The following is a 26,620-nucleotide window of genomic DNA, read 5'->3' on the forward strand; positions in this document are numbered from 1 at the left end:
CTGCTTCCAATTCCGTAAAGAATTTAAAACAATTTTTAAATTCCAAATACTTAAAGTTGACGGAACAGCTTGTTGTTCAGTCTTTTCCGACTCTTAAAACTCATTAACTTAAGCAGTCCTTTATAGCTCAATGCTTACTCCGGTGTTTCATAACTGAAATGAGTGGACGCGGTACTTTTAAGAACATGGACTCCTTTATTTGTTTTGGTAAATTTCTGTTAATTACAATGCTATTTGTGTAATAACTCATGTTTGAGAGATCTTACACACGTGTGATAATGTATGTTGACTTAAATGCAAAAGGTATGAGTTACGAGTAAAGTTTTACTTGAGGCAAAATGAGGTTAATAGGCGGGGAGACAGCATTTCAGATAGCTCTGAGAAAATTGCTACAGAGGCAGGAGGGGAAGCTTAGTATATATATGTGATTTTGGTGAAGGGGAGTACAGTGCGGTCAAGCACATATTTTTTGCATAATGTTTCTGCTAGTCTCCTGCTACCTCTACAAGTATTTTAAATCATGTGCTGCTGCAGCTGCTGATTTTCAACACTCGTGAAAGGAGTTAGGGTGGAGGGTGGAAGTGAGGCACTCTGTGCTCTGTAAAAAGCTGGCAGAACAGGTCTTCAAATAGATATTTTCAGGAGCCGATTTTATGAGCCCAATTCTTATACCTCCTCATATCTAGAAAAACACTAGAATCCGCATGGTGAAGACTGTTTCTCCTGACTAGCAAAAAGCTGCTTTACGGTCTGAGCCACCAAGGGAGCCCCAAGAAGGAAATGGAAACCCACTCCAATATTCTTGCTTGGAGAATCCCTTGGACAGAGGAGCCTGGTGGGCTACAGTCCATGGTGTGGCAAAGACTCTGACATGACTGAAAGTGACTTAGCGTGCATGCATAATCATGCAAAATCCACCCTTCACCTTAGAATTCTCTTTTGATGTTGTATACATTCTATGGGTTTGAAAAAATGTGTAATGACATATATCCATCATTATAGTATTTTCACTGCCCTAAAAATCCTCTGTACTCCTCTTGTTCACCTCTCTCCCACCCCCAGTGCTACCTGCTAAGTCCCTTCAGTCATGTCAGACTCTCTGGGTTCCACTGGACTGCAGCTGGCCAAGCTCCTCTGACCATGGCATTCTCCAGGCAATAATACTGGAGTGGGTTACCGTCCCCTCCTCCAGAGGGTCTTCCCAACCCAGGGATCGAATCCATGTCTCTTAACGTCTCCTGCATTGGCAGGTGAGTTCTTTACCTCTAGCGCCTGGGAGGAGAAGGCAATGGCAACCCATTCCAGTGCTCTTGCTTGGAAAATCCCATGGGCAGAGGAGCCTGGTAGGCTACAGTCCATGGGGTCTCTAAGAGTCGGACACAACTGAGCGACTTCACTTTCACTTTTCACTTTCCTGCATTGGAGAAGGAAATGGCAACCCACTCCAGTGTTCTTGCCTGGAGAATCCCAGGGACAGGGGAGCCTGGTGGGCTGCCATCTATGGGGTCGAACAGAGTCGGACACGACTGAAGTGACTTGGCAGCAGCAGCAGCAGCAGTGCCTGGGAAGCCCCACAAATCTTTTTACTCTCTCCATAGTTTTGAATTTTCCAAAATGTTGAATAGTTGGAATCATATGGAATGTAGCCATTAAAAGACTAGCTTTTAACTTAGGAAATATGCATTTAAGTTTCCTCCATACCTTTTCATCATGTGTTAGCTCACTTGTTTCAGTGCTAAATAATGTTCCACTGGGGCTTCCCGCATGGCTCAGCGGAAAAGAATCCCCCTGTAATACAGGAGACGTGGTTCAATTCCTGGGTCTGAAAGATTCCATGGAGAAGGAAATGGCAACCCACTCCAGTATTCTACCATGAAAATCCCATGGGCAGAGGAGCCTGGTGGGTTACAGTCCGTGGGTCACAAAAAGAGTCAAACGTGACTTAGTGACTAAACAATAATAATGTTACATTGTCTGGGTATATTACAGTTTATTTATCCAGTTACCTGTTGAAGGACATTTTAGTTGCTTCCCAGTTTTGGCAGTTATGTGTGAAACTGCTATAAATGTCCTCTTGCAGAATTTTCTAGCTACACATTTTCAACTCCTTTCAGTAAATACCAAGGAAAGCAATTTCTGGAGCATATGGTAAGAGTATGTTTTAATTTTCTAAGAAACTTCCAGACTGTCTTCCAATGTGGTTGTACCATTTTTCATTCCCAGCAACAATGAATTAGGAAGGTTCCTGTTGTTCCACATCCTCACTAGCATTTGACCTATTATCATTGTTCTGGATTGTGGACGTTGTAATAGCTGTGTAGTTGTATCTTGTTTTCATTTGCATTTCCCTGATGCTGTATATTGTAGGGCATCTTTTCATATGGTTATTTGCTGTCTGTATGTATCTCTTTGGTGAGGTATCAGTTGAACTCGGACTTATTTTTTTTAATTGAGTTGTTTGTTTTCTTGTTGTTGAGTTTTAAGAGTTCTTTGTATTTTTAAACATTCCTTAATTAATTTACCTGGCTGCCCTGGGTCTTCGTTGCTGTGTGCATGCTTTCTCTGGTTGTGCCAAGTGGGAGCTACTCTTGGTAGCGGTCCTCAAGGCTTTCCTTGCAGTGGCTTCTCTTGTTGCGGAGCACAGACTCTCAGCTCATGGGCTTCAGTAGCTGCAGCTCTCGGGCTCTGGAGCTTGGGCTCGATAGTTGTGTGTGGGCTTAGTCGCCCCACAGCATGTGGGATCTTCCTGGACCAGGGATTGAACCCACGTCCCCTGTAACAACGGGCAGATTCTCATCCACTGTGTTACCAGGGAAGTCCCAAGAGTTCTTTGTATTTTGGATAACAGTTGTTTAGCAATGTTGGGTTTGCAGCGTCTTCCCAGTCTGTGGCTTATCTTATCGTTCTTGATGCTGTCTTTCTTTAAAAAAAAATAATTTTATTTGCTTAATTTGGCTGTGCTGGGTCTTCGTTGCTGTGCGGGTTTATCCCTGGTTGCTGTGAGTGGGGCTACTCTAGTTTCAGTGCTCAGGTTTCTTGCTTCGGTGCCTTCTCTTGTGGCTGAAAAAGGGCTCTAGGGCGCGCAGGCTTCAGTGGGTGCGGCACATGGGCTCCATAGTTGTGGCTGCTGGGCTCTATGGAGAAAAGGCTCAATAATTGTGGCACATGGGCCGTGTCATGTGGGATCTTCCTGGACCAGGAATCAAACCCATGTCTCCTGCATTGCTAGGCAGATTCTTTACCACTGAGCCACTAGGGAAACCTGATGATGTTTTTTGAAAAGCAAAAGTTTTTCATTTCTTAAAGAAGTCCAGCTTATCGATTATTTTTTTCATGGATTGTGGCGTGGTGTCGTATTTAAAAAGTCATTGTCATTCCCAAGATAATCTTTTTTCCTGTGTTATCTTCTAGGAGTTTTATAGCTTTACTCTTAGGTTTATAATCCATTTTGAGTTAGTCTTTGCAGTGGACATCACAGAGACATGACTGAGCGCGCAGGGGGACACACACCCCCCACCCCAGTTGTTTTATCACCATTTGTTGAGATGACTGTCTTTTGCTTCATCCTGTTGCCTTTGTTATCCTTTGTCAGTGATTATTGGCTGTATTTCTTTGGGTCTGTTTCTGGGCTCTCTCTTTTTTGTCATTGATCTACTTGTCTGTTCATGAATACCACACAGTTTCTAGATCGCTGTAGATTAGTAACCCTTAACTGTCGAGCAGTACCACTCCTCCAACTTTGTTCTCCTTCAGTATTCTATTGGCTATTCTGGATCTTTTGTCTCTCTGGTTTAGAATCAGCTTATTGATAGCCATAAAATAACTTGCTGGGATTTTGATTGGGATTGCATTGAATCTGTAGATCAAAGTTAGGAAAAAACTGGCATCTTGACAATATTGAGTCTTCCTGTCTGTCATCATGGAATATCTCTCCATTTATCTAGTTCTTCTTTGATTTCTTTCATGAGAGATTTGTTGTATTCGTCATATGAATCTTGTACATATTTGTTAGATTTATACCTAAGTATTTCATTTTGGGGGTTGCTGCTGTAAATCACGTATTTTTCATTTCAAATTGCACTTGTTCATTGCTGGCATATAGGAAAGCAGTTGACGTTGTATATTAACCATGCATCCTGCAACCTTGCTATAATCACTTACTGGTCTCAGGAAGCTTTGTTGTTGATTTGCTTGGTTTCCTAAATAGGTGATAGTATCATTTGCAAACAAAGACAGTTTTATGTCTTCTTTCCAAACTTGTACACCTTTTATTTCATTGTCTTGTTTTATAGTATTGTTAGTACTTCCAGCATGATGTTGAAAAGTCATGATGAGAGGAGACATACTTGCCTTGTTTCTGATACCAACAGAAAGGCTTCTAGTTTCTCACCATTAAGTATGATGTTAGCTGTCGGTTTTTTTTAATAGATGGTCTTTATTGAGTTAATGGAAGATTTCCTGTACTGCTAGTGAGAGTTTTCATCATCAGTGGATATTAGATTTTGTCAAAAACTTTCTCTGCATCTGTTGATATCGTCATGTAATTTTTCTCTTTTAGCCTGCTGATGTGGTGGATTACATTAATTTTTGAGTATTGAACCAGCTTTGTATACCTGCAGTAAATCTCAGGAATTGGTCCTGAAAAGGAATTGGTCCATTTCATCTAGGTTATCAAATTTGTGGGCATAGAATTGTTCAAAGTATTTTTTTATTATCCTGTTCATGTCCATGAGATCTATAGTGATAACCTACCTCTCTATCATTTCTGGTATTGGTAACCTGTAACCTTTTTTTCTTAGTTAGCCTGAGTACAGTCTTAGGAATTTTATTGATCTTTTCAAAGAACTAGGTTTTGGTTTTGTTGATTTTTCTCTATTGATTTCCTGTTTTTAAATTTCATTGATTTCTCTATTATTGTTTCTTTTCTTCTGCTTACTTTTGATTTAATTGGCTCTTCCCCCCCGCCCCCCAGTTTCCTAAGAGAGAAGCTTAGATGAATTTTATGAATGTGTGTATATATCTATTACTTTTGATTTAATTTGCTCTTTCCCCCCCCCCTAGTTTCCTAAGAGAGAAGCTTAGATGAATTTTATGAATGTGTGTATATATCTATCTATATGTTTATTTTGTTTTTTCTTTTCCACTGTGGTTTATTACGGGATATTTAATACAGTTTCCTGTGCTATACCATAGGACCTAGTTGTTTATCCATTCTATATATAGTAGTTTGCATCTGCTAGTCCTAAAGGCCCAATCCATCATTTCCACCCTCACTGTCCCTCTTCACAAACAAAAGTCTGTTCTCATGTCTGTGAGTTTGTGTTTCGTAGGTAAGTACATTTGTGTCATATTTTAGATTCCACATATAAGCAATATCATATGGTATTTGTCTTTCTTTTTCTGACTTATTTCACTTGGTATGATAATCTCTAGGTTCATCTATGTTGTTGCAAATGGTATTATTTCATTCTTTTTTTATGGCTGAGTAATTTTCCATCACATGTGTATACCATATCTTTTTTTATCCATTCATCTGTTGATGGATATTTAGGTTGTTCTCTTGTCTTGCCTATTGTAAATAAGCGCTGCTATGAATACTGGGGTGCATGTATCTGTTCAAATTAGAGTTTTGTCCAAATACGTGCCCCTAAGTGGGTTGCTAGTCATATAGCAACTCTACTTTTGGCTTTTTGAGGAACCTCCATAGTGGCTGCACCAATTTACACTCCCATCAGCAGTGTAGGAAGGCTCTCTTTTCTCCACAACCTCGCCAGCATTTGTTATTTGTAGACTTTTTACTGATGGTCATTCTGACTGACCTTAAGTGGAACCTCATTGTTGTTTTGGTTTGCATTTCTTATAATTAGTGATGTTGAACGTTTTTATCATGTGCCTTTTGGCCATCTGTATGTCTTCTTTGGAGAAATGTCTATGTAGGTCTTCTGCCTATTTTTATTGCATTGTTTTGTTATTGAGTTGAATGAGCTGTTTACGTATTTTGGATAGTAAGCCCTTATTGCATCATTTTCACATATTTTTCTCCCATTTTGTAGTTTGTTTTGTTTATGGTTTCCTTTGCTGTGCAAGAGCTTATAAGTTTGATTAGATCCCATTTGTTTAGTTTTGCTTTTATTTCTATTGCTTTGGTAGACTGATCTAGAAAACATTGGTATGATTTATATCAGAGAATGTTTTGCTGTGTCCTCCTATAGGATTTTTATGGTGTTGTGTCTTATATTTGAAGTCTTGAAACCATTTTGAGTTTATTTTGCATATGATGTGAGGGAGTGTTCTGATTTCCTTGATTTATATGAGGTTGCCCAGCTTTCCCAGCACCACTTGCTAAAGAGACTGTTTTCTCTCCATTGTATATTCTTGCCTACTTTGTTGTAGATTAATTGACTGTAGTGTTTATTTATGGACTCTCTATTTTGTTCCACTGATTCATGGTCTTTTTTGTGCTGATACCCTTCTGTTTGATGACAGTAGCTCATTGTAGTATTGTCTGAAGTCTGGGATGGTTATGCCTCTTGCTTTATTCTTTTTCCTCAAGATTGATTTGTCAATTCTGGGTCCTTTATGGTTCCATATATAAACTTGAGGATTATTTATTCTAGTTCTGTGAAAAATATAATGGGTATTTTGATAGGATCACTTTAAATCTGTAGATTGCTTTGGGTAGCCCAACGGTTGTAACATTATTAATTCTTCCAAATCAAAAGCATGGGGTGTCTTTCCATTTCCTTAAATCATCTTCAGTTTCCTTCTTCAGTGTTTTATATTGTTCTCAGCATATGGGTCTTTTACCTCCTTGATCAGGTTTATTTCAAAGTATTTTTTTGATGCCATTTTAAAAGGGCTTTTTTTTTGCTTTTCCTTTATGTTATTTCATTGTTTGTGTAAAGCAATGCAACTGATTTCTGTATTTTAATCTTGTATCCTGCTACCTTGCTAAATTCATTTATGGGTTCTAATAGTTTTTGTGTAGTCTTTAGGGTTTTCTGTATTTTAGTATCAACCATTTACATATAATGATAATCTTACCTCTTCACTTCCAGTTTGGATACCTTTCATTTCTTTTTCTTTTTTTAATTGCTGTGGCAAGGACTATGTTAAATAGAACTGATGGGAGTGGGTATCCTTGTCTTGCTCCAGAATTTAGCAGGAAGGATTTCAGTTTTTCACCATTGAGTGTTATGCTGGCTGTAGGTTTGTCATAAATGGTTTTTATTATGTTGAGATATGTTCCCACTGTACCCACTCTGGTAGGAATTTTTTATCATGACTGGATGTTGAATTTTGTTAAATGCTTTTTCTGCATCTGTTGAGATGACTGTGGTTTTTGTCTCTTCTTTTGATGTGGTATATCGCACCGATGGATTTGCAATGTATTGAACCACTTTGTGACTCTGGGATGAATCTTACTTGGTCATGGTGTGTAATCTTTTTTATGTGTATGTGTTGTTGGATTCAGCTTGCTAATATTGTGTTGTGAATTTTTGCATCTATATTCATCAAAGATACTGGCCTGTAATTTTCGTTTGTGGTAGTGCCTTTGCCTGGTGTTGACTTCCCTGATGGCTCATACGATAAAGTATCTGCCTGCAATGTGGAGGACTCGATTTTGATCCCTGGGTTGGGTAGATCCCCTGGAAAAGGACATGGCTACCCACTCCAGTATTCTTGCCTGGGAAATCCCTTGAACAGAGATCCTGGTGGGCTGCAGTCCATGGGGTCACAAACAGTCAGTAACACTTCACTTTGTCTGGTGTTGGTATTAGGGTGATGGTGGTTTCGTAGAGTGACTTTGGGAGTCTTCCCTCCTTTTCTTTCTTTTGGAAGAGTTTGAGAAAGACTGGTATAAGTTCCTCTTTGTATGTTTGGTAGAATTCCCCAGTGAAGCCATCTGGTCCTGGACTTTTGTTTGCAGAAACAGTTTTTTCTTTTTTATTACAGTTAAGTTCGGCTCTCTGCTTAACCGATTTCTTCCTGCTGTCTGTGTTCATTTCTAAGAGAATGGTGTTTGATGTCTCCAACTGTGATAGTGGATTAATCTATTTCTCCTTGCTGTTGTATCAGTTTGTGTCTCACACAGTTTATGCTCTATTGTTATATTTTATACACGTTATAAATTGTTACTTTTTCTCAGAGTATTCACCCCTTTATCTTATGTAATGTGTTATTTTCCCCTTTATCCTATAACTTCCCTTAGAGTCTGCTTTGTTGGAGATTAATATAACCTCTGCTGCTTTCTTTTGACTAGTGTTAGCATGTTATATTTTTCTCAATCCACTTACTTTTGATCTGAGTCTTCATATTTTAAGTGGGGTTTCTTGTAGTAAGTTTAGATAGTTGAGTTTTCATTCTGACAGCCACTTCCCTTTGATTGATGCATGGGCTGCAAAGTAATTATTGATATATTTGGATTAATATTTACCGTATTTGTTACTGCTTTCTGTTTGTTGTCTTTGTTCTGTGTTCATCCATTTTTCTTCCACTCTTTTTCTGCCTTTTAATTAGCCATTTTATTTGATTCCATTTTCTCTCTTTTTTTAGCATATCATTATACTTTTTTTTAAAAATCATTTTTTAGTGGTTTTCCCAGAGTTTGCAGTATGCATTGACACTAATCTAAGTACACTTTCAAGTACCACTACATCATTTTGCTGTAGACTGAATGTTTGTGTCCCTCCAAGTTCATATGTTGAAACCTTATGGTATTTGGAGGTGTGAGGATTATGCAGTGAAGGGGGAGACCTTCCGAATGGGACTGGTTCCCTTGTGAGAGAACCTAGAGTGCTCCGTGCCCTTCCACCGTGTGTAGACGGAGTGACAGGACAGCGGGCTCTGAACCACGGAGCAGTTTCTCACCAGGCACCAGATCTTCTAAATAACTTCTTTTAACATTTTTTGCAAGGCATTTTTTTTCCAAACTTATTTTGAATAATTTCAAATTTACATAAAAGTTACAAAAATAATAGAGAAGGTTCTCTACCAGTGACCTCTGTGTGTCCAGGTGTACTATGTATCCTTCAGGACCTGTGAATAATAAACCTTGCTGGTTTTGTTTTTCTCAGAGTTTCATGATGTTTACTGCTGAAGGCATCTTGCAATCCTAAGAGCCACAAGGGCTGGTTCAACTACACCAGTGGTTCCAAAAGGGGAAATGTCCTTGTGCGGGACTCACTGACTTCTAGCCCATAGAAGAACACTGTTGATATGCTGATGCTGGTGCGAAACGCACACTGTTTTCTTTTTGCGTTTTCTTCTTGCATTGGTTGTTTTAGCTGTGCTGGATCTTCACTGCTGCACATGTGCGTTCTCTGGTTGCGGTGAGCGGGGCTGCTCTCTCGTTGCGGTGCATGGCCTTCTCATTGGCAGATGGATTCTTTTCTTTTAAATCTTAACATGTATTATTGAAGTATAGTTGACTTACAAAGTTTAAGGTGCACACAAGGTGATTCAATTATACATATATATTATTTTTGAAATTATTTTCCATTATAGATTATTACAAGATATTGACTATAACTCCCTGTGCTATATGGTAGACCTTTGTTGCTTGCTGCATATCCGTTTTCTTTTTAATTAGAAATCAAGCATTCTATTCATACTAAGTCAAACAAGTGGAATCAAAATGTCATAAATTTTTTAGGCAAAAGTTCATAAGTTTTCTAAAAAATACATATATATATTATATATACTATTTATACATATGTATACAAAAGTTTTTCTGTTATGTTTGATAAAGACTCTAGAAAACATCAAAAAAATAGAAATTGGAAAACATAAATGAATGGGAGCACTGAATATGAAATAGAAATAGTGAAACAAACTAGATAAAGTATCTTATAGTCCAGTTGTTTTTAAACACTGCTTCTCATTACAAATATATCTGAAGCTTTGGAGGAAAAAAAGCAATACCTGGGCATTTGTATTTTTCAAAAAAATTCCAAGATTATTCTGATAAGAATCTGGAGTTTAAAAAGTGATTACAGATTCTTCTATTAAATACAGTTTTGGTGATGTAGAATTATATTATTTTTCTGTGGACCTATCATGTAACAGTGGTATTAAGTGAGTAATAGTTACATAATTCCAATAGTAAAAGATGTTTTATCGGTTTTCACAGTCAATAGCCAAAAAATAAAAGATAATTATAATTGCAAGCCATAATGAGAACATGATTAACCTAACAACATAAAATAATTACGTACAATTTGGGGTGTCTAGCCAAGTGATGTGGTAAGTGGCAGTGAATATATGCACATGTTTTTAAATATTTATGTTCATCCTAAATATTCCCTCTCTTTCTCTCTCTCTCTATAACTTCACAAGGGTTGGATTCTCAGGATAAATGCTCACAGTTGAAATAAATGTCCTCAAGTGGCTCACATATGTATGTCTGTTCATGATGGGTATGAAGGGTGCATGGTTTTTCAATCAGGACTGTGATGTATTTTAGGAAACTAACCTTTTTATTTGTGGTCTGTGACTTAGTAGCTACTCTTATTTTATAGCAAATGATGAATGAGGACTGGCAAAATGAGTTTTCGTGGCTGCTTGTTTAAGGATGTGAATAGGCAGTCTTGGCAGCTGGAATCATTTGTGTCCACACAACAGGCCACAAGGCGCTTCCCTGGTGGCTCCAGTGGTAAAGAATCTGCCACCAATGTAGGAGACATGGGTTTGATCCCTGGGTCAGGAAGACCCCCTGGAGGAAGAAATGGCAACCCCCTCCAGTATTCTTGCCTGGAAAATCTCATGGACAGAGAAGCCTGGTGGGCTCCGGTCCATGGGGTCACAAAGAGTCAGATACAACTGAAGTGACTTCACTTGCACGCACATGCGCACGCCACAGGCCACGAGGCCTGAGTGCCACATCTCCCTTACGTGACGTTATTCGCCTCTGCTCGGGATCCGTTTGATTCTTGTGCAGTGTTTGCTGTAGAAAACTAACATGAGTAAACTAACTTACTCTACTGCTTATATTAAAATATTCCAGTTGACTTTATGATATAAGAAAACTTTTCATTTGGTGAGTTAATCAGTTAACAACTAGAAGGAGTGTCTTTGTTGACAAGGATACAGAGAGCTCAGACAGTTTCACTGGGAAAAAATGCTGTCATTCATTAGTTACATATATGCTTAGGTGTGTGGAGTATGTAGCATATGTGCTAACTCTTACATAGCACCCTTATCTAGCTCCTATTATATTCTAAGTGCTTTGTTCAGTCGCTCAGAAGTGTCTGACCCTTTGCGACCCCATGGACTGCAGCGAGGCTTTCCTGTCCTTCACCATCTCTTGGAGTTTGCTCAAATTCATGTCCATTAAGTTGGTGATGCCTCCAAACATCTCATCCTCTGTCATCCCTTCCCCTCTGCCTTCAATCTTTCCCAGCATCAGGGTCTTTTCCAAAGAGTCATTTCTTTGCATCAGGTGGCCAGAGTTACTGGAGCTTCAGCATCAGTCCTTCCAATGAATATTCAGGGTTGATTTCTTTAGGATTAACTGGTTTGATCTCCTTGCAGTCCAAGGGACTCATAGAAGTCTTCTCCAATGCCACAGTTCAAAAGCATCAATTCTTCAGCTTTCAGCCTTCCTTATAGTCCAGCTGTCACATCCATACATGACTACTGGAAAAACTATAGCTTTGACTAGAGGGACCTTTGTCAGCAAAGTAATGTCTCTGCTTTTTACTTCACTGTCTAGGTTTGTCATAGCTTTTCTCTTGAGGAGCAAGTGTCTTAATTTCATGGCTGCAGTCACTGTCTGCAATGATTTTGGGGCCCAAAAATAAAGTCTGTCACTGTTTCCGTTGTTTCCCCAGCTATTTGCCATGAAGTGATGGGACCGGATGCCATGATATTCGTTTTTTGAATGTTGAGTTTTAAGCCAACTTTTTCACTCTCCTCTTTTACCCTCATCAAGAGGCCTTTTAGTTCCTCTTTGCTTTCTGCCATAAGTGTGGTATCTTCTGCATATCTGAAGTTATTGATATTTCTCTCGGCAGTCTTGATTCCAGCTTGTGCTTTATCCAGCCCGACATTTCACATGATGTACTCTGCATATAAATTAAATAAGCAGGGTGACAGTATACAGCCTTGACATACTCCTTTCTCAATTTTGCACCAGTCCATCGTTCCATGTCTGGTTCTGTTGCTTCTTAACCCTCATACAGATTTCTCAGGAGGCAGGTAAGGTGGCCTGATATTCCCATTTCTTTAAGAATTTTCCACAGTTTGTTGTGATCCCCACAGTCAAATGCATTAGCGTAGTCAATGAAGCAGATGTTTTTTTCTGGAATTCCCTTGCTTTTTCTTGTGATCCAATGGATGTTGGTATTTTGATCTCTGCTGCCTTTGCCTTTGTAAAATCCAGCTTGTAACCCTGGAATTTCTCAGTTATTGTGTTGTTGAAGCCTAGCGTGAAAGATCTTGAGCATTACCTTGCTAGCACGTCAAGTTAGGACAGTTGTGCGGTAGCTTGCACATATTTCGTCATTGCCCTTCCCTGGGACTGACCTTTTCCAGTCCAGTGGCTGCCGCTCATTTCCCCAAATTTTCTGGCATATTGAGTGCAGCACTTTAACAGCATCATCTTTTAGGATTTGAAATAGCTCAGTTATCATTCCATCACCTCCGCTAACTTGGTTCATAGTAATGCTTTGTAAGGTCCACTTAACTTCACACTCCAGATGTCTGTAGGTGAGTGATCACACCGTGTGGTTATCCTGTCATTAAGATCTTTTTTTGTATAGTTCTTCTGTGTGTTCTTGCCCCCTCTTCTTAATCATCTCTTCTGTTTCTGTTAGGTCCATGCCATCTCTGTCCTTTATTGAGCCCATCTTTGCCTCAGATGTTCCTTTGGTATCTCTAATCTTCTTGAAGTGCTCTCTAGTCTTTCCCATTCTATTGTTTTCCTCTGTTTCTTTGCACTGTTCACTTGAGAAGGCTTTCTTATCTCTCCTTGCTATTCTTGGGAACTCTGCATTCAAATGGGTATATCTTTCCTTTTCTCCTGCCTTTAGCCTTTCTTGTAAGGCCTCCTCAGACAGCCATTTTGCCTTTTTGCATTTCTTTTTCTTGGGGATGGCTTTGGTCGCCACCTCCTGTAGAATGTTACAAACTTCTGTCCATCATTCTTCAAGCAGTCTATCAGATGTAGTTCCTTGAATCTATTTGTCACTTGCACTGTATAATCATAAGGGATTTGATTTAGGTCATACCTGAATGGCCTAGTGGTTTTCCCTACTTTTTTCAATTTGTTCCTGAATTTTGCAATACAGAGCTGATGATCTGAGCCACAGTCAGCTCCTGGTCTTGTTTTTGCTGACTGTATTGAGCTTCTCCATCTTGGGGTACAAGGAATATAATCAGTCTGATTTTATTATTGACCATCTGGTGATTTTCATGTGTATAGTTGTCTCTTGTGTTGTTGAAATTGGGTGTTTGCTATGACCAGTGTGTTCTCTTGGCAAAACTGTTAGTCTTTGCCCTGCTTCATTTTGTACTCCAAGGCCAGACTTGCCTGTTACTCCAGTATGTCTTGACTTCTTGCATTCCAGTCCCCTGTGATGAAAAGGGCATTTTTTTTGGTGTTAGTTCTAGGAGGTCTTGTAGATTTTCATAGAACTGTTCAACTTCATCTTCTTTGGCATCAGTGGTTGGGGCATAGACTTGGATTACTGTGATACTGAATGGTTTGCCTTGGAAACAAACAGATGATTGTGTTGTTTTTGAGACTGCACCCATGTACTGCATTTCGAACTCTTTTGTTGACTATGAGGGCTACTCCATTTCTTCTAACAGATTCTCGCCCACAGTAACATATATGATGGTCGTCTAAATTAAATTTGCCCATTCCGAAAGGAATGTTAATGTTCTCTCTTGCCATCTCCTTTTTGACCACTTCCAATTGACTGTGATTCATCGACCTAACGTTCCAGGCTCCTGTGCAGTATTGTTCTTTCAGCATCGGACTTCACTTTCACCACCAGACATATGCACAACTGGGTATCATTTCCAGTTCGGCTCAGCCTGTTCATTCTTTCTGAAACTCTTTCTCTGCTCTTCTCCAGTAGGATGTTGAACACCTACCAACCTGGGGGTTCATCTTTCAGTCTCATATCTTTTTGCCTTTTCTTACTGTTGATGACGTTCTCAAGGCAAGAAAACTGAAGTGGTTTGCTGGTGCCTTCTCCAGTGGACCACATTTTGTCAGAACTCTCCACCATGACCCCTCTGTCTTGGGTGGCCCTACATGGCATGGCTCATAGTTTCATTGAGTTTCACAAGTCCATGATACATATGATCATTTTGGTTAGTTTTCTGTGATTGTGGTTTTCATTCTCTCTGCCCTCTGATGGATGAGGTTAAGAGGCTTGTGGAAGCTTCCTGATGGGAGAGGGTGGCTGTGGGGAAAATTGAGTCTTGCTCTGGTGGGCAAGGCTATGCTCAGTAAATCCTTAATCCAACTTTCTGGTGATGGGTGGGGCTGTACTCCCTTCCTGTAGTAAGGCATAGAGAGGTCAAGTAACTTTATCCAGGTCACATAATTAATAAGTGGCCAAGGCAAGATTGAATCCAGGGAGTCTAGCTTTAGGGTTTAGATTCTGAACCACTGTGTCAGACTGCCTTTCTGTGTATTATCCCATTTTGATCGAGAGAGCACCTGGATCAGCCTAGTTAGTAAAGGCCTCACATTCCTTTCCTCGTCTAGGATGCAGTAGTGGTCTTCAGTGTGATGCTTACTAAACATAAGTTATAAAGGTGTCTATCACGCTTCTTTCTCTTCCAGGCTAGTAAAAATTTAGGTTCTTGACCTTGCAAAATGAGATGACTTTTTCAAACGGAAGGGTAGGCCCCAGGGTGAATAGGTACTCATTTTGGTGACATTACCTGAAGGTGACAGGGAAAGTTGAAGACAGTGGTATAGTGTAAAGCCTTCCAAGCTCATTATTTGCTCTAAGTTACGTGACACTTTTTCCTTTCAAGCGATCATTAAGTGCCAGGGCTTCCTCGCTGGCTCAGCCAGTAAAGAATCTGCCTGTAATGTAGGAGATCTGGGTTAGATTCCTGGGTCGGGAAAACACCCTGGAAAAGGAAATGGCAATCTATTTCCCATTCTTGCCTGGGAAATCCCATGAATAGAGGAGCCTGGTGGGCTACAGTCCTTGGGGTTGCAAAGAGTAGGTTATAACTGAGCAACTAACACTATTACGTGCTAAGTGCTTAACTGCATTATTTCATCTTTTCATCACAACAGTCCTAGCAGGTAGGGGTTTATCTGCTTTACACAGATGAAGAAACTAAGACTAAGGGAGATTAAGTAAAGTTTTTAACTCCAAAGTCTATTTCAGTGGTATTAGAAATTTTCAACTTCTTTTGTTTTTGCTGCTGCTGAATACTAAAAGTTTAATGAAAATCCCCCAAAGCAAAGCAGTGGTAGTGAGTACCCGGAAGTTACCGTCAGGTTTGTAACTGTCCTTCCCCAAAAGCCATCCCTGACTCCTTAATTCTTCACAGATCACATTTGGGAAACCACCGAATGTCAACCACTTTTTCAGCTTAAAAATACATGACTTGGTGTGGTTGACTGGTTGATGTCTCCTTTTATAGGAAGATTCCTAACCTGGGGACCTTGCCTAGCCACTTAAAGACAGACTCCCTTTTTAACTCAAGATATAGAAAGAAGTACACCTTCCTTGTCTGCAGGGTTTTCAGACTTCTCCAGCACCAGGTTGCTTTCCCAAATCTCACTTGAATTTGAATGTAATATTTTGAAAATACTTGTTATCCCCTTGTAGGTAATCAGTGGTAACTTTGAAAGTGTCCCTTCCCTACCTTCCTACTTGTGTACAAATATGGTGTGTGTGTTATATATATACATTTCCTGTTAAAGAAATGGGATTATATGTACTGCAACTTATATTTTTAACTCCCAGTTTATCAAAATTATTACTCAAGATAGCCACATATGAATTAAACTTACAATTTTACATACTATGGACATACCAAAAGCCTGGTATTTTCATATAAGAACTTGTGACATTGGCTACTGGAAGCCTAAGGCCTTTATTTTTTGGTTACCCTCACCCACTTGTTTTTCCCTAGAGGATTCTGAGTGAGGCTTTTGGATATTCTTGGGGCTTAGCTAGCTGTTTGCAACACAAAACTGATGACCCCAGGAATGGGGGCACTGAGCTACCTTCCATGGTCCAAAGTGCAGGACTCCTTCCTTTCAGGCACTTTCCAGAGTTCCCTTCCCTGGAGGGACCCACTGTCCCCTCCATACCTATTCTTTTTTCTTTTAAAAATTTTTACTTAAACTATATATATATATATAAATAAATTAGATTCTACATAGAATGTGGTGGTTTTCTTTCTCTTACTGACTTGCTTTACTTAGCATAATGCCCTCTGAGTCCACATGTTACAAATTTGTGTAAGATTTTTTTTTTCTTTTTTTATGGCTGGATCATATTATATATGCAAAATACATCTTCTTTAATTATCCATCAGTGGACATTTAGGTTTCCATATCTTGACTATTTTTAAACCGTACTGCAGTGAACGATGTTGTTGTTCAGTTGCTCATTAGTGTCCAGCTCTTTCTGCGACCCCATGGACTGCAGCACGCCAGACTTCCTGTCCTTCACCATCTCCCGGAGTTTGCTCAAACTCATGTCCATTGAGTCCGTGATGCCATCCAACCATCTCATCCTCTGTCATCCCCTTCTCCTCCTGCCTTCAACCTCTCCCAGCATCAGGGTCTTTTCCAGTGAGTCGGCTCTTCGCATTAGGTGGCCAGAGAATTGGAGCTTCAGGTTTAACACTGAGAGGGGTGCATGTATATTTTTGATTTAGTGTTTTTTTTTTATTTGGATAAAAACCCTGAAACGGAATTGGTAGTGCATTTTCTAACTTTTTAAAGGAAACTCCATACTGTTTTCCATGGTAGTTGCATCAATTTGTATTCCTAACAATGCACAAGAGTCATTTTTCTCTACATCCTCACCAACACTTTTAAAAAATAATTGGATAATTGCTTTAAGAATTTTTTCTATCAAACCTCAACATGAATCAGCCATAGGTATACACATATTCCCTCCCTCTTGAACCTCCTTCCCATCTCCCTCCCCAACACTCCCCTCTGTGTTGATACAGAGCCCCTGTTTTGAGTTCCCTGAGACACACAGCAGAACCTGATGACAAGCTCTTCTGAGAAGTATGATGAAGTAGTACCACATTGTGGGTGTTTGGGATTTTTTAGGTTTCTTTTATATTTTTAAAAAAATGGAAATATAATTGCTTTACAGCAATTCTGTTTATGTTAGTTTATGTTTACACATTTCCCCTCCTTGAGCCTCCTTCCCACCTCACTGTCCATCCCACCCCACTAGGTCATTCACAGGGCACTGAGCTGAGCGTCCTGTGCTGTCTACAGCAGCTTCCCACTAGCTAGCTATTTCACCTATCGTAGTGTATATACGTCAGAGCAGCTCTAAATCCGTCCCACCCTCTCCTTCCCGTCTGTGTTTGCCAAGTCTGTTCTGTGTCTATTCCTGCCCTGCAGATAAGTTCATCAGTACTGTGTTTCTTGCGATAATATACAGTGTTTTTCTCCGACTTAACTTCACTCTGTAAGGTCCAGCCATGTCTCTGCTAATGGCACGATTTTGTTCCTTTTTTGTGGCTGGATAATATTCCACTGCATATATGTACCACATCTTTATCCATTCATCTGTCAATGGACATTTAGGTTGATTCCATCAACCTAAATGTGTGTGCTATTACACCTGTAAACAGTGCTGTAATAATTAACACTGGGGAACATGTCTCTTCTGAATTATGGTTTTCTCAAAGTATATGCCCAATTGTGGGATTGCTGGGTCATAAGGTAGTATTGGGGTTTCCCCGGTGGCTCAGATGGTAAAGAATCTGCCTGCAATACAGAAGATCTGGGTTTGATCCCTGGGTCAGGAAAATCCCCTGGAGAATGGAATGGCTACCCTCTCCAGTATTCTTGCCTGGAAAATTCCATGGACAGAAGGATCCATGGGGTGGCAAAGAGTCAGACACGACTGAGTGACTAAGCACATTCCATCATTATGTTTAAGAAACATCCTTGTAAATACTACATGTAGTTCTTTAAGTTTATGGTACTTGCATTCCCACAGTTACTGATATGTAATTTCTCTTTGTTCTCTTTGCTTACGACAGGGTTAGTTTTGTTTACTACAAATTCTTTTATTTACTCTCTTATTTTCTCTTTATTTTTGGCCATGCTGGGTCTCCGTTGCTGCATGGGTTTTTCTCTGGGTGGGGGCTACCCTCTGGTTGCGGTGTACAAGCTTCTCGCTGCAGTGACTTTTCTCGCTGCGGAGCACGGGCTCTGGGGGCACGCAGGCGCAGTGGGTGCAGCTCCTGGGTCCTGGAGCACAGGCTGCATAGTTGTGCACAGGCTTAGTTGCTCTGCAGCATGTGGGATCTTCCTGGACCAGGGATCTAACCTGTGTCTCCTGCATTGGCAAGCAGAGTCTTCACAACTTAGCCACCAGGGAAGCCCCTTTTATTTACTCTTAATTTAACCTGAATCTTTTTATGTCTAAAACCAGTACACAAATCCTTTTCAGGGAGATTAAACAGGAGATCAAATGCTGCTTGATACAACTGGCTTCGAATTGCCTTTTGGCATTTGCAGGATGCATGAACCAACTTGAATCTATCTTTATTTCTTTAGGAGTGAGGGATTGAGGATAAAATATTAGGAATTACAGTCAACAGACATTCCTTCTTCACCTCTGGAAGGTTATCAACTCTTTGTTCATCACTAGGGACTGTGGGTTAAAAAAGCAATATCCTCTCCAGTTCTCCTGAAAATCAGGATAAGATGAACAGCTATAAACTGCCAGTTGTTCAGCCTTCTAAACTTTGAAAGTATTTATTTGTACTTATATTGGAAAGTTTAAAGTTTGTGGAGGTATACATATTTTCTGTGGATTAAGGATTTATTATCCTTTGTACACAAGTTGGTTCAAGCACTAGAAGATTAAGCATCAAATGCTGTAATGTAGACCCAGAAACCCCAGCATGCCATTTGATACATGTTCATCTGGAATAGCAATTCTCAAAAAAAGGTTAAGAGAAACTCGAGCAGGGAGCTCCTCTCTGTGTACTGAAAATCTTTATAAAAGTTTTCTAGTTCATTTATTTCTAGATTTTCTTTTCCAATACAAAGTTATTCTGTGACAACACTTCCAGTATTCGAAAACTACTATTGTAGTTTTCAGAATAAACATCATTGGAAGGTTTAAAAAGTTTGCCTATTTACTCAACCCTCATTGCCAAGCAAATGTATATAAATGGCTCTGAAAACCTGTCCCCAAACCACCATCAAGTCACTGAAGATAACGTGAACATTAAGCCTCTGCTGTGCAAAATTCACAAGTAAGTTTACACTATGTCTTGACAGTGTGCACTTACTGCTGCTGCTGCTAAGTCGCTGCAGTCGTGTCCGACTCCGTGCGACCCCAGAGACGGCAGCCCACCAGGCTCCCCCGTCCCTGGGATTCTCCAGGCAAGAACACTGGAGTGGGTTGCCATTTCCTCCTCCAATGCATGAAAGTGAAAAGTGAAGTCGCTCAGTCATGTCTGACCCTCAGCGACCCCATGGACTGGAGCCTACCAGGCTCCTCCATCCATGGGATTTTCCAGGCAAGAGTACTGGAGTGGGGTGCCATTGCCTTCTCCGATGCACTTACTGTTAGTGAACAAATAGCAACTGATAAATGCATTTTGTCAGTTATTTGTTCACTAATATGATGATGCCATTTTACATACATAGAAAACGTTTTATATACTCTGATTCTGCATATGTAAACATTTTATTGGCTATGCTTTGTAAACAAAAATTGTATACCACCTATATAGGAGTTACATCGGAGAAGGCAATGGCACCCCACTCCAGTACTCTTGCCTGGAAAATCCCGTGGACGGAGGAGCCTGGAAGGCTGCAGTCTATGGGGTCGCTGAGGGTCGGACAGGACTGAGCGACTTCACTTTCACTTTTCACTTTGCTGCATTGGAGAAGGAAATGGCAACCCACTCCAGTGTTCTTGCCTGGAGAATCCCAGGGACAGGGGAGCCTGGTGGGCTGCCATCTCTGGGGTCGCACAGAGTCGGACACGATTGGTGTGACTTAGCAGCAGCAGCAGGGGTTACATATAAGAATGTTACCAACTTATCATCATAAACCATTCTCGTGTTTGCTCACTGAAGCTAAAGGTCTGGTATATGCAAAACCCAGTTTGTTGATGTTCGGCATTGCACTGGTCACTGTGCCAACAACAAACGGGGAAATTGAGAAATCAAATGTAGTAGTTTTCTTTAAAAAAACAATTGTCGGATAGTAGGAACTGAACTACCAGAAGGTATTTTATACTAATGACTGGAGTCGGAGTCACTATGTATATAAATTATTTTAATAATGGTTGGAGAAAAGAAAAATAATGTGGATACCATATTAGTACTAAACAATTCAGTAGCTTCATTAAAAAATTGCTTCTGTATTAAACAACAGTGGCTTCATCCAGCCAAATACAATTTTTTTTTTTTTTTTACTTTTACTGTGAGTCTCCTTTCAAGACACTAAGCCATAAAAGTATTTCAGGGGAAAGAAACAACGCTTTAAAGCTTCCTTTACTTAGATCTCCATTTCTAATTACATTTTTACATCTACATTCTGTGTGGGTCCATATGATTTCAAGAGCATGTTAAAACTCAAGTTCATGGAGGCAAAAAATTAAGAAATTCTAAAAAAACCCAAGGAAGATGCACAACACATGTATGTAATCAGAAAGCAGCAAAAAATGGAAGGTATCTTATCTTTTAACAACTATTTTCAATTTCTGACCCTTTTGTTACATTGATACTTGGATTAAAAATGAAGGATGCTGGTTACTTATAATACACAGTACTCACAAAATTGACTTCTTTTGGTCCAGAACTACTTAAAAGTATTCAAGGTCAGAATATGAAAAACCTATTAAGCCAATATCAAATTTTAGAGGTATTACATATGGAAACTTACAACATGGCTTTTTAAGTATGAATTTCAGAGTCAAAAAAATTTTAACAGTAAGATTTGGTTTTAAAGTAAAAAGACAGCTAATAAAATCAGTTATCAAGCAAAGTGATAGGAAAACTATTTTTTAAAATACATGAAATAAAAGACTTGAATAATCCAAAATAAAGCAAAATATAATGGAAATAAAATGATTATGTAATTAAATGAGAGGATAAATAAAACAACAGGAAGGACTAAGGTAATATCTACTTACTTTAGTTGTCTTATAGTATATAATGTATATAAGACAACTAAAGTATGTAAAACATTTTGAAGTTCATGAATCTCTTTATAGGATGAGTAATCAATACACTTCCCTAATACTCATCATGTGACCTAGGACATGATAGTAAATCAGAGATCCCAAAGATCATGCCATTAATGTTTTTGTCGATATGCATTTTGACCTGCATGACAGACTAAATCAAATGTTCATGATTCAATTATTAGTTTTCTTTCTTTGACTTGAAAGCTCCAAGTTATTTAATAATGTATTTTTAATATGTGCTTTTCCCTTTTAATGCTTACTCTAACAATATGCTAGAGGTCTGGACGGTGACCAGATCCTAGAGATCTGGAAGGTGAAAGAGCCATTATCACCTGCTGATCACTGACCACTGGCATAGATATTTAGTGGGTTTTTTTTCCCCTTCTAAGCAGTTATTAATATTCCAGACATTTCAGGTGCCCTGTTATGGTATGAAACAGTTACCCTTGAATTTAGCAAGGGGAAAAAAACCTTAGACATCTGGTTATGCTATAAACCCAGAGTTATTTGTTTTTGGAAACACGAGTATATGGAAGAATGTTAATTTTAGTTTACTTTATATTAAGAGATGTGAAAATAAGATAAAGCTTTTGTTTGTTTTGGCTAAAGACTTGGTTGGTTTTGATCTGCATTAAATCTTCTTTTTTTATCAAAAGAAAAGATTATGTGCTTCCTGGAGATTATTTTAAGATTATACTAAAGATTGACAAAACAAAAGGTAATTTTAAAGCTTTTTTTGTCTTTTGATCAAAAAGTCTGGATCTTCTGAAACTAAGATTAAATATTTAGTTTGATAAATGATAGTTGTAAAACATACTATAGTTAAGAGGATAATAAAATATTAGAATCAAACTTTATAAGCATTCCCTACACCTGTGTCATTGGAAAAGTCATCAGTGGCTGACTTTAATCAATGTCATCAGATTTTTAAATACTGATAAATCAATACAATTAGATTATACGTCTCATTAAGTTTTATAGAATCAAATACCACAAAACAAATTACACTTAAAACTTGGAAGTCTAATCACAAAATAACATTTCTTTTAGAATTGAATTTTTTTTTGTAAATCTCTAAAAGTTGAGAAAGATGAAGTTAGGTTTTTCTATCACTTGTAAATCTATGATATGTAAAATTAATAACAAGGCTTCAATTGTTGTGGACTCCCAGTATCTGCTGTTAAAAATAAAACGAAATCCTAAGGGTAATGTTTATAGGCTTGGTATTACAGTTCAAATTTATGCAAATAGAGGGATGGTTGTTAAATCTATTTTGGGTTAGTTGATCTTAAACATAATTTTTCAAAACAGTTGAAGATGTACTAATTTGGATAAAATATTTTCACAGTCACTTTATAATATTGATAATTGATTTCCCAAATTCACTTTAAAGACTTCTAGCTAGGAAATATAATCATAAATATACCAAAAACTGACCCCCCCAAAGTCTAAGAAATCTGTATTTCTTAATTTTTACCTTTTTAAAATTGAGATGATCTGTTACTCCAATAGCCTAATTCTTTGGTGTGCTGTTTGTAGTTATTTTAAAACTTAAGTATTCTGTACATAGCTAAGGAATTAAAACACTGCAAACTTTCATTATATTATTTAACAATCTTTGTTTTTAAAATCACTATGATTGGTTATTAGGAGTTGATTTCTGAAACCACATAACTTATATTTTTCCATAGAGTTGAAGTGTATTAATTATCCTAGATATTTCCTACATATTTAGTTCTTATTTGCATATTACTACAGGAAAATATCCTATTTTGCTATATGTTGTTTTTTTTTTTTTCTTTCTTGGAGAATGGCACTGAAACATGTATGCTATATGTTTTTTAAAAAAAATCTTTAATTTTTTGTCTAGCATTGCATACTTCATACAGATTAAAATTAAACTGAGCCCATACCATCTACCCAAAACTAGATTAAGTAGAACATTTTCTCTTTTATTAATGTACTCAAAACAACTAATTATAAGGTTAAGGGCTTTTGAAAATCATTTAAGTTGAATAAATGGGTAAGAAAAGTATACACATTATTTTTGGATATATTTAACTTATAAATAAAGTGGTACATAACTACAGGAACTGGAATATAATACTGATTAAAACAGAGAACTATATAAGCTAGTAAGGAACTGAAAATGTCAGGGTGTACTAGACAGTTGAGATGCAGAAAGGGTTGTTTTTACATACTCGGAATTAGAGGTACAGCTCCTAACAAAGTGGGTGGAGATTTTCTTAAGAGAAAGCAAAAAACTCCTTACATGTACCTTATTCCCTTTCATAACTCTGATGCTGTTACTGAAGTGAACCTATATATACCAACATAGAAATGAAAAGTAACAATACATGGTTAACAAATGTTTCATCATTGCTAATGGATATGATTATTTCATTAGTTTGAAGACAAAAAATATATTGGGTCTATATGATTTTTTTAATGCAAAAAAGGGACATCTCCTTCCTCTGAAAGGATGAATAAAAATCCCTGCAAAATGCACTGGTCTGTACTCTCCTTTCAGTGCATACTACATTGTAGAAACAAAATCTCTCTTAGAGAACTAGTTGTGAGTAGTGACTATCCCTAAAGATACTGAACTCTCAATTTTTACTAAAGGAAAGTCAATATTAATTTTTAATATAAAGATGTAGTTTTGTGAAAAACAGAGCTTCTCAAAATTTTAACATAGGTCAATCTAGATGATTGGCATTAAGAATGCAAGTGCCCGTGCATTCTCTGTTTCTTTTCTTTGTAGGTTGAACAGTCTGCCTCCCATACTGAAAATTTTCAAGCTTTTGGACAGAACTGAACAGTGAACAAGTCTGGTGATGAAGCTTGGACTACTTAAAGTATCTTAGTTTCATAGTCCCTCGTCCCATATAAATATATGAAGCACCAAAACTGGAGCCAAGGTCTGAACAGGTTATGTAACAGCAAGAACTATAATTTAATCACATCATATCATATTACACTATGTAACATTCTATATTTGCCTGTTGATATGTAACAGTTTATTACAAGCATTATTTCCTAAGACTTATGTGGTATAAGTGTTTCTTTTCAAGTATTACGGCTTATAGTGTTTATGTTAACAGTAAATCACTGATAAATGTATATAATGCAGTACACATTGTGCCATTTCTCCCTACCCTGTGTTAACATTAACAAAATGAACTAAGAAAACAAAAACTATTTAAAACTAAAAACAAAGGCTATCAACATCACAGTTGCACGTCTGAGTAAGTCAACAGCATTTCCCCCTTAACATGAAGGTATTTTCATCAAAAATGCTTCATCGTTTTTAGGCGAGCATTACTTTAGCAGCAGCTGGTCTTCAGGACAAGTAGATCAGACGTTTCAAGTGCAAAAGACACTGAATTACTCTGAGAAACATCAATCCACATGACTAATGAAAAGAAGCAAACTGCTGGTGTCACCTTAACATAAAATTGTGCATTTTCCCCTTCAGTGTGTGTTTTAGTTCATTTATGTGATAATAAAGTTTTGGAGTTCTCATGGCACACCACTGATACGGACTAGTTTGTCAAGGAACCTATTTGTAATGTTTAAATTATAATAGTACAATAACTACAAAAAGGTCAGTGCCTTGGTGGCTTTAAACCACATCAGTTTCAATGTTTTTAAAAATAATGATGCAATTAAATCTATGCTTCTGCAACAATAGTGCAATATAGTATCCTTTCCTGAATAAAGGAGCTGAGGTTTATCCAAGTAGAAGCTTTAAGTAAGGTAGATTGTTGCCAACTACTTATCAGTCTTGCATGTTTGACCTAAAATAGATTAGGAAAGCTTAAACTGACTTGTTAATCTATATTCAGCTAAAGCTTCACATAAGCAGCAATGGAAATGAATGTAAGTGCACTCAGTATAAAACACTTTTCAAAACTACTCCAAAAAACAAATGACAGAAGGTGGTTAAGAGCAACTAAACATCTGTTGTGTGTACCAGATGTAAAAGAAGAATGGACTCTGTGGTTACTTGCACTATTGGAATTACGTGAAGGTAAAGTTAAGACTTAGTCCACTTCCATCTCTCCAGAAGACTTAGTATGCTGTGAGTTGTCTTTTGTTGAATCTGGTTTAGTTTCAGCCCCACTCTGTCCATCCATTGGTCCGTTGTGTTCACTATTATCTTTTGCCTTGTCTTCAGCAACCTCTACTTTCGGTTTGGGCTTATAAATGATGGGGTTACAGAAATTATCGAGTTCCTAAAGACATGAAGAAAATTAATTATATTAACATAATTTAACAAGTTACCACTAACTTTCTGAAGTTCACATATAATTTCTAAATTTCCACATAATTCCACATTGTTGAATAGCTGTTAGCTCAGCTAGATAACCAACTAATTCTTAAAATACCTTAATGAATTATTTACCTTCTTGGCTAGTGTATGTCAGTGGTTTAAGATACTATTCTGTCTTTGATATAATAATACATTCTGTATTTATTGTTACTAAATTTCTTCCTCATAATTTATTTTGGTAGGGATAATCTTTATATATTTATTTATTTTGGCCATGACACACGGCATTCAGAACCCCCTGACCAGGGACTGAACTTGGGGTCCTTGGCAGTGAGAGCACAAAGTTCTAACCACTGGAATGCCAGGGAATTCCTAGGAATAATTTTTAATTCATTCCTTTAAATTAGGCCTAAAGCTCTGTTATGAGAAGTATGTCACATAGCACCTATTTCATAAGTTAAAATTTCTCAAAATTACTTGAAAACTATTTTCAGTTCAGTTCAGTTGCTCAGTCGTGTCTGACTCTTTGCGACCCCATGAATCGCAGCACTCCAGGCCTTGCTATCCATCACCAACTCCCAGAGTTCACTCAGACTCACGTCCATCGAGTCAGTGATGCCATCCAGACATCTCATCCTCAGTCGTCCTCTCATCCTTCTGCCCCCAAACCCTCCCAGCATCAGAGTCTTTTTCCAATGAGTCAACTCCTCGCATGAGGTGGCCAAAATACTGGAGTTTCAGCTTTAGCATCATTCCTTCCAAAGGAATCCCAGGGCTGATCTTCAGAATGGACTGGTTGGATCTCCTTGCAGTCCAAGGGACTCTCAAGAGTCTTCTCCAACACCACAGTTCAAAAGCATCAATTCTTTGGGGCTCACCTTTCTTTACAGTCCAACTCTCACATCCGTACATGACCACAGGAAAAACCATAGCCTCGAGTAGACGG

General features: G+C 38.3%; 1 protein-coding gene and 1 long non-coding RNA gene across 3 annotated transcripts in view; one reads left to right on the top strand and one right to left on the bottom strand.

Moving 5' to 3' along the window:
* The first annotated feature begins 3 nt into the window (after positions 1–3).
* Positions 4–24,443, top strand: LOC109571425 (uncharacterized). The gene is made up of 2 exons (XR_011561114.1): positions 4–207; positions 24,163–24,443. It is a non-coding gene; the product is annotated as an uncharacterized lncRNA (long non-coding RNA).
* HSPA4L (heat shock protein family A (Hsp70) member 4 like) overlaps positions 20,686–26,620 on the bottom strand; it is a 63,453-nt gene continuing 57,518 nt past the window's right edge. For both annotated transcript variants that reach the window (XM_070769123.1, XM_070769124.1), the window contains exon 20: positions 20,686–25,636. In XM_070769123.1, coding sequence (XP_070625224.1) covers positions 25,445–25,636 — 192 coding nt within the window. In that variant the 3' untranslated portion in view covers positions 20,686–25,444. The remainder of the gene's footprint in view (positions 25,637–26,620) is intronic.

The sequence above is a fragment of the Bos indicus genome, chromosome 17 (assembly GCF_029378745.1).
Source record: "Bos indicus isolate NIAB-ARS_2022 breed Sahiwal x Tharparkar chromosome 17, NIAB-ARS_B.indTharparkar_mat_pri_1.0, whole genome shotgun sequence".
Classification (NCBI taxonomy): Eukaryota; Metazoa; Chordata; class Mammalia; order Artiodactyla; family Bovidae; genus Bos; species Bos indicus.